Raw genomic sequence first — 17,705 nt, 5'->3', positions numbered from 1 at the left:
TAGAATTGAAATTGATGAAGAAATGACATATAAGCATTTTTTTTGTGATCTATGAATAAATTTCATATGAATTAAGTATTAATCTAGTATGAATGAAATTAAGTATTTGATCTAGTCAAAGTTTCTTAACTCAGTGTAGCCTTGGTGAACCTTGGTGAACCTAATGTAGCTCTCAGATGGAACAAAAATAACCAAAGTCAATCAACAAATAAGTAATTTTTGTGAGTTTTGAAAATATATGAATAAATTAGCATATTTAATGAGTTTCAAAATTCTATGTTGAAATTTTGTATCACCACCTCGAGCTATTATATAAAGCAAACAAAATTGAAATTGATCAACAAATGAAGAAGAAAAAAAAACATTTCTTTGTAATTCTGTGTAGAAGTTTGGTGAACCTCATAAATAAAGTTCTACAAAATGGAAGAAAAAAAAGTAAAAATCGATCAACAATTAAAGAAGAAAAAGCATTTTATGTGAATTTTTTAAAATATGATTAAATTAATTTCCCATAAATTAGCATAAAAATTGTTCTAGTCAAAATTTCAAAATTCTGTGTAGAAGATTGGTGAACCTCATAAAGCTCTACCAGATGGAAGAAAAAAAATCAAAATTGGTCAACATATAAAGAAGAAGCATTTTATGTGAATTTTTAAAAATATGCATAAATTAATTTTGCATAAATAAGCATAAAAATTGTTCTAATCAAAATTTCAAAATTCTGTGTAGAAGATTGGTGAACCTCAAGAAGCTCTTCCCAGATGGAAGAAAAAAAATCAAAATCGGTCGAAAAATAAAGAAGCATTTTATGTGAATATTTTTAAATATGCATAAATTTCGCATAAATTAGCATAAAAATTGTTCTAATCAAAATTTCAAAATTCTGTGTAGAAGATTGGTGAACCTCATGAAGCTCTACAGGTTGAAGAAAAAAATTAAAATCATTCCACAAAAAAGAAAAAGAAGCATTTTATGTGAATTTTAAAAAATATGCATAAATTAATTTCACATAAATTAGCATAAAAATTGTTCTGGTCAAAATTTCAAAATTCTGTGTAGAAGTTTGAGGAACCTTATGAAGCTCTACCAGATGGAAGCAAAAAATTCAAAATCGGTCAACAAATAAAGAAGCATTTTTTGTGAATTTTGAAAAATTTGTATAAATTAGCATATTTAATGAATTTCAAAATTCTGTGTAGAAGTTTTGAATCCCCCACCTAGTGCTATCATATAAAGGAAACAGAATTGAAATCAGGCTTGAAATGGTGAAGTAGTAGCATTTTGAAATTGTGGACGGACAACAGACGCCACGGCATAAGCTCATCTTGCCCTTCGGGCCGGATGAGTTAATAATGACTCTTAATAACATCAAAGAAAAAAAGAAGTCCATGCCAACAAAATATGTTGCATTTCCAATTTCTTTTCAATTTGGAGCCATTATTTCAACACAATTATAAAACGATATCAACAGAAGGATAGATAGGGAAACGAAAGTGAAGATGGAAAACATTATTTGAAATGCAAAGTTTCTGAGGACATCAATGATACTATAGAGTTCATCATGAGAATTTGTCATTATTTATTTTAGACTCTGTTACTCGATTGTTCCCACAGTGATCTTCTCATAGAAATTATTTACATGCATTTTTTGAAAATGAGAACAAAAGGTAAAGATGAAAAAGGGAAAGATAAAAAAGTGATTTTCAAAAGGATGCTGTTCCAATACAGAGAATGCTACATACATTTTCTACTCTTTTTTTAACTGAACAACCACTGTTTTCATATCTTAATAGAATAAATACCCCTCTCCCATTAGATCTATCAACTGCATACACATGTGAATTAGAAGCACATGCATGCATACACAACACCATAATACACAGCATAGTGTCCCCTCATTGGGAATAAATGGTCTGCATGTCAGAACAAGTTACCTTCATTATACTACACTATTATATAATCACATAAGATTATTAAGTTAGTAATACCTGGGAATTAGATTTATACAAGGAAATTTGATAAATATAAAGAATTAACCTGCAAGTGCATACTTTAAAATAAACTTTTAGCAGCATTTTAAACCACTGTTCCATCACAAGAAGTTTCATGAATAGCTGTCAAACATTACTTAAGATTAATTGAATTGTATTGCATGTTAATAATATTTGTCCCGGACAGAATAATAGGAAGAGCTACTTTACGTACAATTGAGGCCAGCAGTTTACATACACACAAGAAATTCAAAGAGAAGTTGACACTTGCCAAACATCTTAAAATTTACTATATCTTATAAAATATTTTGTGCTATCATGACAAATTTGATATAAAAAAAATGAGTATGTCATGCCCCTCCATCACTTTGCTTTGTTATCGGTAGCTGAAAAATATTTAAGTGTCATTTTTTCCCAAGAATCTTCATATTTTAGACAAATTAAAAATGAAAACTTGACAAAAACATTTCATATCTGTGCTAGTTACTTCTCAACACAAACATTTCAGATACACTTTTTGTTCAGTGGTGACATATAACGATAGAAAATGTAATATAAAATTATACATTAGACATTTATATGAAACGATGATTGAAAATATAAAAACAAAAAATAGAATACATTTTGCCCAAATATTACTTCTCTTTTCTTCAAAGAAAATTCCACCTGAAATACATTTTAATCCCAATAGCATCCCAATCATGTGAAAGAGCTTAATGCACCCTTTCATTTGATCACAAATTCAACATGGTAGTATTTATATTTCTGAAGATAAAGTAAATGTTACAACATTTGGCAAGCAAACAAATTTCACTTAATTTCATGGGTGTATGTAAACTTTTGGCCTCAACTGTATATTACAATTCTCTGACCGAAGAGATCTGATGTAAGAAATTATTTATATGTTGCATAAATGTATTTCAATGTTATGTTCAGTTAAAGAAGTGGTTTAGATTTTCCAGACTTCCATGTTAGCTGATAATAATGTTTTAATATAATTCATTCAAAGCGTATGAGAATCTAGTTCAGCTTGAATTAAGCCCAGTACTTGAATATATGTTGAAATGTTAATGACTTTAATAAAAAGAGTCCATTATGTCAGTTACAATAAATATTAAAAAAAGGAACTTCCCAAAGAACAGGGGCCCTTTTCATAAAGGACTTGCAACTTTTGTAACTTTGCCATAATGGCAACTACCATGGTAACAGGGCTCAGCAGCCAATCAAAATCAAGGTTACAATGGCAGTTGCCATAATGGCAAGTTACAACAGTTGCAAGTCCTTTATGAAATGGGCCCCAGAACAATATAAAAATTAACAAGAATAGAAGAGCATACTCATGACAATAAATTGTTTTAAAAAATGTTAAATCTAATGAAATACAATACAGGCAAAACAGATAGTTGAGAATACTACAAATTTCATGTACTCTATTTGATATCAAATATTCTTGGTAAATTACTGTGTGCTTTTAAAATCTAGCCATGGCCATTTAAGATAACATTTCAGAAAATGTTCTTTTGATATAGTTAAATGTAGTGTGTAGTTATAATAGAAATTATATTACTAGTCAAATCTGATGTAAAATATGGTTTGAAAATTGTGTTGACTGACATAGTATACCATTTATGCAGTGGGGGGAATAATTTCATGAGATCTGCAAAGGCTCGATGGTATGTAAAATGAAGCAACTTAAATCATCTGGCTCTAATTGATAATGAATTTTAAGAATACCTTTAAAAGCCCAATATGATCTGAGAGATATGTTTAGAAACAATGGCAGAGTACTGGGGCAGGGGGATGAATGCTTAAAACTTTGAAGTAACCTTTAAAATAGATTTTATATTTAATAAAGAGTTATACCAAAAGAGCACAATAGCACTGATGTATATTTGGTAAAGAGGAGAAAACTCAGTTACTTTAAAGAGAAAGTACAGAAATACTACTTTAATCAACATAGAAAAGGATAAAAGAGTGCATAGACAGGAATGGACAAGTTAGATTTATATCCCACAACAGATTAACACATCTGAAAACATTACATGGTAATCATTGTATTTGCATTGAAATTAAACTATATGATTTTCTAGTTATATACAATCTAATGCATTCAATTTTGAAGCAGAGATAAACATGCGTTTAACTTTGTTTATTTGTTTCCATTGGAAAAATACATTAACAAGAACAGCTACATACAATGTTATGAACAACACAAACACACTCCATTCTTAAAAAATTCATGTGCTAGAAATTTTCATAGGCAAATTTTCATGAAAATACAGAACTGGCTGTGTCTTATGATTTTCAGATACAGATCTCTGTCAAAATTTCTTGTAATCATTATTTCTGTAAATTTTCATATGTTTCTTGCCTACTAAAATTTGAAAGTCTTTTAATATTGATAATAAAGACTGAATGTGCAAATGAGAATGCATGCAACTAACATTCATGAATTTGTATTGAAAATAAAAAAAAACATTTTAAAATATCTGAAACTATTAAAAATTGACCATTAGAGATAAAGAGAGAATAAGGAAAAAATCATTTGAGGAAACAATATACTCACAAGAAGTGTTACTTAAAACCAACTTGCTGAATAATTTACATGTAATTCTTGGAGACAGACAGGGGTTAAAACCTCAAATATAAAACGATGGCAGCTCAGAAGAGCTGTAATTTAGAAATATGGCAATGGTGGCAAACTCATAAAGCAGTCTACAAATAACTGTAGAAAACTCCTAATCGGAAAGAGAATGTTGCCACTAATGTCATAAATATATAATCTATTTGTTCTTGATTTTTTTTTTGGTTAAATTGTGAGATACAAGGTTTTAACACTCCAGCAAGGATACCAGAAGTTTTAGGCTAATTAGAAAAAGAGAGAGAGAGGAATACAAAGGGCACACGGGGGTGTGGGAAGGATGAAATGTGGAGAATAGGGCGCTTGAAAGAGATATGGTGACAAAAACAGTGAAAAAACAAAAACAAGGTTTATGATGAAAAAGCCACATAGAACACAGCAAGTGGTTATCAAAGAACATAAAGGATTTGATATGAAGAAGATTATCTCTGTTGCGTATCGTTACCTGTCGTGGCGGGGGGATTTGACGTTTCCTGGAAAGCGGCGTCAATTAAAGCTACAAACGAGGTAGGAGTAGGCATATACATATATCTTTATTTGTGTGGTGACAAGCCAATAACACACCGGGGTCATTCATGCCATGTATCATGTCCTTATGAATGCAAGAACTACCGGGAACAACCGCAAATGACCAAAGACCACAAATATAATTTATACAAAGATCCTGCGGGATTGCGATGGGGAAGGCAGGTGGTGATTGCATCCTATCATTTTTCAAGTATTGAAAAAAAATAAAAAGAGGGGAAAAAGTATAAAAAAGAAAAAGAGAGAAGAAGGTACAAAAAGAGAACACTTGGTTATATTACTACTCTGCCCCTAATCTTTGTTGAAAAAAAAATTGCTTCCCCGATAAAAAAGTACCTAGGCACCACCCCTGCAGAGATCACAGTGAGATGTCTATGCACAGAATTTTCAAATTTGAAAAGGAAAATATGCAGAGTAGGATTTCCGCTAAAACCCCACTGCTAAATATGGCTTGGAATTTTATCAAGGTACCTAACATACGAGTTGATATGCATACCGTAATACAAAACTTGGTGATTGATTGTACAGATGATTGGTACATAATGATCAAGTGTCAAGAGCAAGCCTTACAATCAATCTCTAAGCCTTGTGAAACGGGGGCCCTGGGCATAGTTTGCGGCTGTTTTTGGCTGTTCTCTGATTTTCATAGGACTGCATAATTATGTATCATATATTGACAGCTAATAAAAAAAATAAATCAAATTACAGGTTCTTGCAAAACTGATGGTTTAGGAATAAAGAATGTAAAGGTTTATGAGAATTTGACCTGAACAAGACAATTCCACACAGTCAAGACAGGTTGAGTTCAGATGAACCAACATAACAAAGAATAGGCAGTGCTTTTCACTAACTATCATTATAAGCTACCAAAATCCTTGCATCTGATTGGCTAGGAGCGAAATAGTCAGCAAAAATCACTGACCAATTGCTTCTTGAAACACTCCCCTGCTTGAATGATGGAATAGTTTTGTTTAAGTCAAATCCACATTTGGGTTACATTGACAAAATAAAATAATGGAATCATGGATTATGATGTATGGATCTGATTATGTGCAGTGGGTATACAGCTTCACATAATGCATTCACTAAATACAACATAGGATTTCATATCAAACTTATAACAGGGACACCAATAAAATATGATAGCTTGCCTTATTCAATTGCAAATTTTCCTTGTTGCAGAAGAAAACTGCTTAAAGTTCAAACATTGGCAGGTGGTCTCTATGGAAAGGTTTATTTGATTTCAGTTTAATTCGGAAACGCTATTCGAGGAAATTTAAAGACAGTAGGTCACTAGAACAGGTTTGACTTTACCGGGCCAAGTACTGATGACTTACCAAACAAACTTCCGCTCAGTGAACTGCCGGGCGGAACGTTGTCTGCGTTCTCTTCACTGTCATTGACGCTACTGCGTGGATCAGAAACATAATAGAAGTTTGAGATTAAGAATATATTTGTGATTAAAAAGGGATAAGTAAATTAAAAGATGCAACGAGTGAAGAAAGCGAGGAGTCTTGAATGGATGAAAGATCAAAGAAACAGATAACGTGATGACATTGAAATGTTTCTATTAAGAGGAGATTAAAAGCAACAAAAATATACCGGGTATATATAATTGATTTCAATAACTGATTTCAGATCAATATCATTGATGAATACCATAGCATGTATTCATAAAGGTGTACTAAGTTAAAACTAGTTTAAACCAGGGGTACATTCTAAGGGTAGAGGAACGTGGCACAAATTGAACAGTAAATGTTTCAATAATCAGCATATTGGGAGCTCATAAACTCTCTTGACTGATACAGCATGAAACCAAAAATAATATAAACATGAAGAATAGACAAGGTAGGAATATTCCCTATCGAAGTTCAGAATTCATGTATTTCATAATCCTTGCACCCAACTTGCTCACTTATTGTGATGTTAGTCCATTATATTAATCCTGAAAGATCAGTCAATAAAAGTGAACTCAACAGCTTTTATTCAATGGCCCGTATTCTGATGTCAGGATTAATTTAAACTCTGTGCTAAAATTATGGAGAGCCTAAAATTTTTAAAATCTGTTTATATTGTATATTTCATATGTTTACTGTTTTGTTTCCATTTGCTTTCATTATGAAAAAATACTTCAGTTATCATTCCCAGTAGTTATGAATTACTCGAGTGTCATATGAATTAATAAACTGAACGTGTACTAATAATAAAGATTTTGTGCCCCAATCGGCTATCCATAGTTCGACCACATCTTTAAACCATGGTTTAATTCAAACTTTAAACCATGGTTTAATTTAAACCTGAGTTCAGAATATGGGCCATTGTGTTCCCAAAAGTATTCCTGGGATCTCATGGCCAGTTCTACTAATTAATCATTATTCTTTCCTATGTTAGGCAACCATTTTCAGTAAAATATTTCTTTCATTTTTCAATTCTCTCACATGGCACAAGCTATCTTTGGAAAAAGTTATCACCCCACAAAAAAAGAAGGCCTCTCATATTCTAGAGCAACTTGTGAAGATGGTGACTGATTTCTGTTAAGTTTGTATTACCTTGAAGATTCTTTCCTTGACGGTGGTGTTGATTGGCTTATCTTGGCTTCTGCTGATTCACTCATAGCCGAGTCCAGGATACACATGTACATAGCACCTGAAACCAAACAAGAGAAATATACCAACGGGGTCGTTGCAAGAAAAGGTTTGCAATCAATAGCAATTTTAACTTGCAGATTATAGATAAATTCTAAAACAAATATATATTTGTAGTTGTTAATGCACGAAGCAGACTAGCGATCATTGACTTACCAATGATAATTTGACCTAAATTGATTTGCAATTTTTTTTTTCACAGGCTTCAAGGTTTATAGGCATTTAATAAGGTATTTTTGTATCTTTTTTGAAAGAGGCAAGAGATGGACATCTCTATGAATTCCTGGGGTATTTTTTCCTATATCAAAACTCCAGCATAGATAAAGGCTTACAATCTAATACTTCATGACATCAACCGGTACAGGAACACTGTAAAGAGACTTACCTAATAACATTTGTGCGTTCTGGGGGTTACTTTCACATCTGAATCCGCTTATCATAAGATCAACCAGCTGAGGTTTCAAATTCATGAAAATCAAATTTGACGAAGGTATGAAATTAGACTGAACATTGTGAAGAGACTTACCTAATAACATTTGTGCGTTCTGGGGATTACTTTCACATCTGAATCCGCTTATCATAAGATCAACCAGCTGAGGTTTCAAACTTATGAAAGTAAGCTCAGGCTTGCAATCGTCAGCATCATTCTGAATCAAACCTAGAAACGAACCACAACAAATTTCAATTCATCAGGTTTTTATCAATAGGCAGGAATGAAATACGGTACCATTCAAATTGCACTGATTGATGGTATTTTCCAAAGGAAAGAAAGATTAACAATAGCAACATGTATCTAACATTTGTGTAAATAAACACACACAAAAATAATTGCAAATGTGTGGAGATTTGCGAAAATGAGTGTTCCTTCTCTGATTATTTCATCAAAAAAAGAGAAAATCCTACAGATGATTAATATCAAATCATTTTCTTCTTTATTTCTTTATATTTTTTCTGTTCCTCCTGTGATTATTTCATTAAAAAAGATGAGAAACTTCCTACAGATGATTAATATCAAATAATCATGTTTTTGATGTTTTTATTATTCTCATAGGATACTTTCTTTCTGGGGAACCTATTTCTTTTAAAACCCTATCGTATATCTATCAGTTTTCTTTTCTTTATATAATTATCTGCACAATGTTTTCTTTATATGTTATTTCATATTTATTCATTAATTATTATTACAAATTTTATACAAGAATGATATGGAAATGATATGAGAAATTCACTATTACTACTACTTCTACTACTATTACAACTATTACTACTGCTACTACTACTACTACTACTAATACCCAACACATATAGCACTTAAAGGATGCGAGAGTGCCATGGTAGGATTCGAACCCTTAACCTTGTGCTTTGAAGTCCAGAGACTTATCCAATGAGCCACAGCACCTCTACCATGTGATGGAGTAATATATACTTACTCTGAATAGTAAGATCTTTGAAATGATGAGGGAGACATAACATGGATAGAAGGAGATGGATCGAGGCTCGACGAAGCTCATTCTTTGGAACTAACGTCCTGTTCAAATACAAATATATCATTATATAACATTATAACAGACTTTAGTAACAAATTAGAAATGCATAAGTTTCACCGATCCCATTATTAAGAATAGTCTCCTAAGCAACATACATTCATGTCAATCTGTACAATTATTAAAGACAAGCCAAAAGCCTGATTATTTTCTTCGTAACACCCACTTTATATATTGTACGCAATTAGAGAGTAGAATTATTCATCATTATGTTATATTTTAAAGTGCTTTGAACATGTTTGTATGAAGGAGTGCTATAAATGTTAAAATGAAAAGTAAATAATGCGAAAAGAATCCTATTGGAGCTTTATATCTTAAATTTAATTCTTCTGCATCGCTCATCTCTTTAATTATCAATACTTTTTTACTTTGATTAATAGACAGAGATATTGTCTGTCTATTACTATGTGTAATTATTTGAATTCCTTCATCTTCTATTTAATTATTACTTGGTATGTTACTCCAGTACAGATTGAAACTGTAAATTCAATATTATCTGCTAGAATCTTGAAGATTTATTAGATAGATAAAATTGGATAATCAATGACATTTGCACAGGCGACAATCTTTGCCATGGAAACTTAATCTTATCAGCTAAATACAAAAACCTTACCTCAAAACTAATATTCAAATAGTTTAAGAATAATAATCCCATACCCCCCCAAAAAAGTAAACATAAAGAAAACAAACACCACAAGTAACCTTATATCTCAAAGATATCAAATCAGGGGGCTGTAACACAAAGCTTAGAAGTGATCATAGAAACGATTGATTCCATAGACTACAATGTACAATCAAGTGTAAAAAAATCAAGCATGCGATTAATTGCTAACCTTTGTGTTACAGGACCCAGGATAAAGCTTTACAGCTGATGACAGGGCTGATTCTTACGATCAATCATACACAATAATCAATGCAATCAAATCATAGAAATCAATTACTAAGCTTAATTTTACAGGGCCCCTGGACTCACTTGAATTTAAGATCAGTCTCTGGAATGACTAGATCCATCGCAGAGAGAAGATATGGTATAAGAACCTTGACACCTGTCAGGTCGACCCTTAGCAGGTTATGAGAGTTGTACAGGATGTTCGACAACACCAAACCACTCACAGGCTGAAAGAATGAAAAGGTCATGAGGCAGATATTCATGAAAAAATCTGAGTAAACATGGTATTTGATAATATATTCCAGGCAATTCTTGTTAGACCACAAAATGCAGCATCTGACATCAGAACCCACAACATGAGGGTAAATTGAATGGGTGTGCAGAGACGGGGTGCCATTGTTTTTTTCAATCGTAAAAGGACAGGCTGTGATTTTTTGTTTAATAACAAAATAGTGTGTTTTTTGCTCTTATTCGGATGGGACTTTTGGCTTTCCCCAATTGCATGAGGTTTAAAATGCATCAATGCATTGGTCATTTCATGCTTGGAGAACAAACATTTCTGCATATTTATCGATGGGATGGGTGTGCATCATCACTTAATAAAATGTGTGCATCAGAACTTAAGCATCACTCTTTCCCTCTAATTTTTTAAAAATACCCTCCCTGGTGTAAAAAAGAATCAGCTCACCTGTCTTGAATTAGTAGTTAGCCCTTGAGTCAGCGTGAGGTAGAAGCGGGACAGGTACATCGGGAGGATGCTCTCCGAGGCCTTGCGACTGGTGAAGATGCGGCACAGTGCACCACAGGCCTCCGCCCGCCCTTCCTCGTAGCTCTCAGGCGAGCTGAGACGGTCCGGCACCAGGAGTGCAGAGGGTGCTCCAGGGGGAGATATGCCCTCACGGTCGTGACCTTCACGAGGGGCGTCAGTGGGTATGGACTGGGCTCGACGCATCATTCGACCTTGATAGATACCAGGGCGATAAAAGTTATTAATACAGATATACACAAAATAATGATAAATCCTCAAGTCTCGTAGTGAACCGATACTGGTAAATATAAGATATATCACAAGTATCCCAGGTCCAATAATACATCAGGGTATGCACACATCTGTATACGCTAAATATTTATCACTGGTTATATTTTCACAAAATTTCTGTCTTAACAAAGAAATTTTATCTTCCTGATGTTTCCATTTAAATGCGAAATCAACTACCAAAAGTCACAGAAATATACACTTGCGGAATCCCCATCTTGAAGCAAAATCGTGAAAACATGTGGGCGATAAATATATGGCTTATCCGTTAGAAGGATACTTAGTTACTATTAATTAATGAGGTGATCCTTGTGGTCCTGGCAGCGTACAAATGAAGATGTAGTCGCTGGATCACTGAAAATTATTTCAGCAACAGGGATGCTTATCGTTGCAGAGGTCTCCAAGACAGAAAGCAATGAATGCATATGACCTAATAATCTTGCTAATTATCCTCCCAATAATGACTAAAGAGGAGATTAAATGCTCCTGGATCTACTAGGGATCATCGATGATGTCACCAAAGACAGGTCACTCATCACCAACCTAATTTCCTCATACCTGTCTCTAAAAGTGACGACAACCTCAATAATTCTCCGTTGACATATTTGGTGACGTCTTCATCCTGAGCAAGATATGTGCCTTTGCAATTTTGTTTCTAATTTCTACTTTATTCTATTCTATATGCAAAAGGTAAAACCAAAACTCAGCAGCAATGAATGCACTTACTATGAGTAAATTTTGTGAAGAAATGACATTTTGTGATTGTAGATGATTAATCTAATAGGAAACAAAAACTAAATGGATTAACTTCTTATTTCCTGTAGATTACTAAGCAGTATGAAGAATGAATGCAGGAAAATAATACAACAGTAAATGACTGAATACAAATTAAAAGATCAATTCAGTCAAACCACAGAGGTGGCTGATATATCAGATTGTGTTTAAAGCTGCATTCAAAGCCAGAGCATTATTTCATCTAAAATAATATGGATTGTTTGACATCTAAAATAAAATGTTTTATACAGGTTGCAAATTACTACACAGATGTCAATATTACAATAATCTGCAAATTCCAGAAGCTGGACAATATCTTCATTTTTAATCATTATTATCATTATCATAGTTTAAAGATTCCTATATTTTCTATGTACATGCCAATAGTGGGAGTATCTAGGGCTGATATTGTAATTTCAAAATGTTCCAAAATGTAGGCGCCAAAAATGTTTGAAAAGAAATGAAATGACATCTAATATTATCAAAAATAAAACCATGAAAGTCTGTTAATTCCATAAGCTGAGTTAATTATACACTACATATGATAGTACATGTATATTTTGCCTCTGAAGTAAATGTTTCAATATACATGTACATTACAAACACAAATGTACATGCCGAGAGTTAGAAATTAATGTCTGGAATTAAATTTTGCTTTGAAAATTATTCCAATTCTAGGTTCCCCACCCCAAAAAAAATGTTTGAATAAAAAATGAAAGTAAAGACATTAAACATTATCAAAACAAACTCTTTAAATTCGTATCAATTTGTTTCACCATCTCTATTGGAATACAAATGCCTAGTACATGTATTTATCATAAATTGATTGCTAGCATTATTCTACCATTTGATTCTATGCGCAAGAAAAGAGGATTAAAGTTTGCTAGGCCAAGAACAGGCTTCTAGATTGTGTGTTGCAACTATCACATGTACAAATGGACAAGCTAAATGGCATTTGATATAAAATCGTACAGCAGCTGTCAAGAGCTCAATGTTACTTTATCATTATCTGTGATCAGTTTTGATTGATAAGGCATCATAAACCTCACAGCTGTAACTTCTGCAACTGTTCTTAAAGGTCAGGTCCGCCTCAGAAAAATGTTGATTAATAGAGAAGAATCAAATTAGCATAACGCTGAAAATTTCATCAAAATTGGATGTAAAATAAAAAAGTTATGTCATTTTGAAGTTTCACTATGTTTCACAAAACAGTGATATGCCAAACTAAGTGACATGTAAATGAGACAGACGATGGCGTCCCTCACTCACTATTTTTTCCCCATTGTTTGAATTATACCATATTTCATATTATGCAGATTTGACAATAAGGACTTACTTGACAGAAGCATATTAATTCCACATGTTCAGGGAGGAATAATGCATAGTTTCACGTAACAATGAGGAGAAAATTAGAATATTTCATATTTCAGAAAATAAAATACAATAGAAATAATGAGTGGGTGATGTCATCAATCTCCTCATTTGGTTCATGCAAAATAACAAGTGATATATCAATTTTACTGTATAGCAAATGAATTTGAACTTCTTGTTTATGAAAATCAAGACCAGCAATTGAATGCAAATTTGTAATTGATTGCAAGATTTGTGATTGATTTTGGGACCAAAAAATTGCAAGTTTCTTGCAATGCCTCCATTAGGGAAGCATAGTCCATGTTTTGTATGAAAAATTTCTTTTTCACGATGATATGAAGACTTGTTTATGTGCAAAACAGAAGTGTAGCATAAAGAATCACACAATCATCTATACTACTTGACTAATGGTGCGCATTTGAAAGTACAAACCTGTTTAAATTGCTGGATAAAACTACATACATGGCTTATCTATTGCGTGCTATCAAGATTAGTTTCCTCACAATGACCAGATCACAGGCTGGTCACGCATTGAATTTGGGAAACTACAAATACTTCACATAATTTCATGAGCTTGTCATTTACTCCCAATATGCATACAGGGGCAAAATTTGAATTTGATTGAGATTGATTAATTGGATCTTGAATTATCACAAACACATTCCTTTTTCAACTAAAAGGACCTCCATGAATTTTGACATTTAACCTTTGATCTCATGAAATTGTAATGTTATATATTCATGAGTAAAATTTGATGTCAATCTATTACTTAGGATTTCAAGTTATTTTTCACTAAAAATGCCCCAAGTGACCTTGCACGCATTATTTGAATGCCTTTAATCGATGCATTATCCCATTTTAGGATTTTAGAGAGATAAGCAAAGGATCATATTTGTTGCATCTGAAACTATGCTTCATACTCCTTTCAGAAATTAATAAGGAAATTTTTTTATCATGAATATTATCAATATTATAGTAAATAAATGATGATTTTCATTCTTTTCAATATAAACCTACATTGTATTCATAACACTTGACGAGATCGCTAATTGCTGACTTTTTTGTCTACTCAGAATAACAGAAGAGAGTTACAAAAAGGTATTGCCATAACCACAATCAGTACAAGAGCTTAAAATTGCCATGTCTATTCAATAAAAATAGAAATCATGTTTGTCTGTGTACCTCAGTATATATGTATACAGAAGGTGCAAATCTTCCAACTTCTACCAATCATAATAGGTTCAACTCAAAATGACACTCCTGCAAAATGACACCTGTTAGCCAAGTCATATCAAAATACCAAGTAAGTGATCCTTTCATTTGATCATTGATTTGAATTGTCGAGTCAGAGGAGGACCATTTTTTTTTTTTTTACTTGTAAATGCCTATATATGTCTCATCATGAAAATTGGGGCCTGTTCTTCCTTTCGGATATCCAGTCAAATACATTGAGGTCAGAGATATAATGTGTCACGCAAGTCACATGTTTAAAAGTACTATATCTTCAACAAATATGATAGTGTATCAAAGATTTCTATTTACAAAGGCTTTTGGTCAAAACCTTGAATGAATATGTAAATAAATATAGGTCTGCAAAAGAAAGTTTAAAAGTTGGAATTTTGAATAAAAGTCCCACAGGTTACAACAGAATGGGCAAACAAGACCCCTCTTTGTTTATTAGTTACATTCAAAGTATATGGCAAAAAAACCCCATACAAACCCATGAAAGTGTACTGAAATATAATGATAGGTTGTGTAGACAATTAAGATGAATTTGATGTTGTTACACTAGACGAGGGATTAAACCAAATATAAACAATAAAACATTTCTTGATGATTCATTCAAAATTTGATTTACTAAGAACTACATCAGAATATTCACATGTTGACAATATTGACATGGGGAGTGTGTCATGAATCAAATCAGTGATTTCTACTGACAAATTTGCTCTAAGCCAATCAAATTTAAGGATTTTGGTAGCTTATAAAAATAGTCAGTCAGTGAAAATCGCTGTTTCTTTCAAGAGATGCTCCTATGATCATGAACAGGGCTGGCTTACAATATTCAACAAAGAAACCTAGGATGGCATGCAAGACGTGGCAACAAATGTTTGTTTTTTTTAAACATGAAAGAGTACATGAAACAGACAATGAAGTATGAGAGTATTTGGTTGATAAAAAGAAACATGTATGATCAAAAGTACAATATAGAAATAGAATAGGTAATGCTTCACTATTTAATCAAAACTTGTAACTAAATCTAAAAAAAAAATATATCTTGTAGTAGTAATTGGACAAAAAGTTTCGGAAGGGTTATTTAGATGTTATGATGTAGTGTATGCAGCTCATTGCATCTAATTTGTGATTTTTTTATTTTTTTTGGGGGGGGGTAGTAGAAATAATGTGTGCTGTATGCCAACCCTGAATGCGTATGATGCAACATACCGACACTTTGAGTACGATGAGAATTAGTAGAAGAAGCATTACTGTTAGTAGAAGCATTGGTGGAAGTGGTGGCAGTGGCAGTGGAGGAGGAGGAGGTGAAGTTTATGGTGCTGGTGTTGGAGAAACTATTACTCAGAGCTGATGCAGCTGACGAAGATGATGATGATGGGTTCACAAAGAGGGAGCCAGTCCTCCGTGGGAGGAAAGGGGCGGGCGTCGCCGCACCGTGGAACTTACATCCCATGAGGGCCGCTTCAAAGAGCCACGCCCCAAACAGGTGGAGGATGCTGTTGCATTCGGAGTGGCTTGGACCGGGGAGGAGTCCGGTGTGGAGGATATTGCTCTTGACTCCGCCTCGGATGCCGGCGTTGGACGCGCCCCTTGCTGTGGATGAAGCCACGCCTTTGGCTTTGGAGGCAGCATTGAAAGGCATGGCACTTGGGATGGTGGGAGAACGAGAAGGTATTCCTTGTGAGGGATCGGTGATATGACCAAGACGATCTGATGGATACCCTGAAATAACAAGAATAAAAGAATGCAATTAACCATCAATGAATTTCATTAAGATTGATAATTCTTAGGGGCAGCATGTATTGAAAGGGAAGTCCACCCTAACAAAAAGTCTTTTTGAATAAAACAAGAAAATCCAAACAAGCATCACGCTGAAATTTTCATCAAAATTGGATGTGAAATAAGAAATATCATTTAATGTTATTTTTGCTTATTTTCACAAAACAGTTGTATGCACAATATTTCACTTTCTAATTGCCCTCTTCCAGGACAAAACAAACAGTGAACTGCTTATTGACAGCAGGCTATCAATCAGGTCTCTAAACAATTCCCTACTTTTGTTCATATACAACAAAATGAAATATTTTTAAATAAATAAATGCATCTACAAGTATCCATAATTCTTTAATGTGTTTTGTAGATTTTTCTCAACTTTTAAATATACACAAACAAAAGTGATATTAAATCCAGCTTTAACATAAAAACAAGGGTTTTGTATTCAACTGTATGAAGTTTACCTAAGAATACATCTGGAAGTACTGATAATATTTTCATAGATCAAAAGGATGTGTATAGATATTTCTCAACCTTTGAATATATATAAACAAATATGATATTAAATCCAGCTTGAACTCAAAAACAAAGGATTGTATTCAACTGAATGAAGCTGGATAAAACACAGGATGCTTACCTAGAAATGCATCTACAAGTACTGATAACCCTTTCATAGCTCGGAGGAATATGTTTGGTAGGGCTTGTAGACACGAGTGCTGGTCAGGGAATTTCTTCCCTTGGTTGATGGAAGCAACAAAATTGGGCGTCCTGCCGATGATTTCCGGATGGCACAGATCAACAGGATTACCCAGGATGTGAAGAAACCTGAACCAAGCTTGAGCTAACCCATCGTTATCAAGTTCTGGAGGAATGATCCGGCTTTCGTCATCACCTTCAAAAAGAAAAATATTAACATTCCTGATTTAAGAAGGTGTTACATTTCAGGAAAGTTTGAACATGATGTGTGAAAAAGAATTTAAGCCTGTGTCAGGGCATCATTAACATGTAATTAAAAACATCTACTATACATACAAAGGAACAAAAACAGAATTGCCTGTTTTATAAGTTTTGTCATATACCAAAAAAACACACTGGAGCTCTTTGAACATCATTTTTGTTTTGGGGGGGGGCAGAGACTGCAGTAATCAGTCACATTCTTGCAATAAAAAATCATAAAAATGTGTAACTCAGCTCTATAAAAGTAGAATGTGCTTCATTTTATAGATTAGATCTGGGCTTCTTTACATCATACAGGAATGACAACAATGTTTTGTTAACTG

At 33.3% G+C, this 17,705-nt stretch overlaps 1 protein-coding gene across 1 annotated transcript in view; it reads right to left on the bottom strand.

Moving 5' to 3' along the window:
- The window catches only part of LOC121418418 (ral GTPase-activating protein subunit beta-like), a 43,035-nt gene that overhangs the window by 18,982 nt on the left and 6,348 nt on the right, over positions 1 to 17,705 (bottom strand). The window contains exons 5-13 of the mRNA XM_041612264.1: positions 17,063 to 17,317; positions 15,862 to 16,374; positions 10,924 to 11,195; positions 10,320 to 10,462; positions 9,233 to 9,330; positions 8,329 to 8,460; positions 7,707 to 7,803; positions 6,495 to 6,565; positions 5,078 to 5,128 (exon numbers count right to left, since the gene is read on the bottom strand). Of these exons, the coding sequence (XP_041468198.1) occupies positions 5,078 to 5,128; positions 6,495 to 6,565; positions 7,707 to 7,803; positions 8,329 to 8,460; positions 9,233 to 9,330; positions 10,320 to 10,462; positions 10,924 to 11,195; positions 15,862 to 16,374; positions 17,063 to 17,317 (1,632 nt within the window). The remainder of the gene's footprint in view (positions 1 to 5,077; positions 5,129 to 6,494; positions 6,566 to 7,706; positions 7,804 to 8,328; positions 8,461 to 9,232; positions 9,331 to 10,319; positions 10,463 to 10,923; positions 11,196 to 15,861; positions 16,375 to 17,062; positions 17,318 to 17,705) is intronic.

Source organism: Lytechinus variegatus, chromosome 7, assembly GCF_018143015.1.
Source record: "Lytechinus variegatus isolate NC3 chromosome 7, Lvar_3.0, whole genome shotgun sequence".
NCBI classification, from domain to species: Eukaryota; Metazoa; Echinodermata; class Echinoidea; order Temnopleuroida; family Toxopneustidae; genus Lytechinus; species Lytechinus variegatus.
Note: the sequence above shows the minus strand (reverse complement) of the source record. Positions and strands in the feature narration are given on the sequence as shown.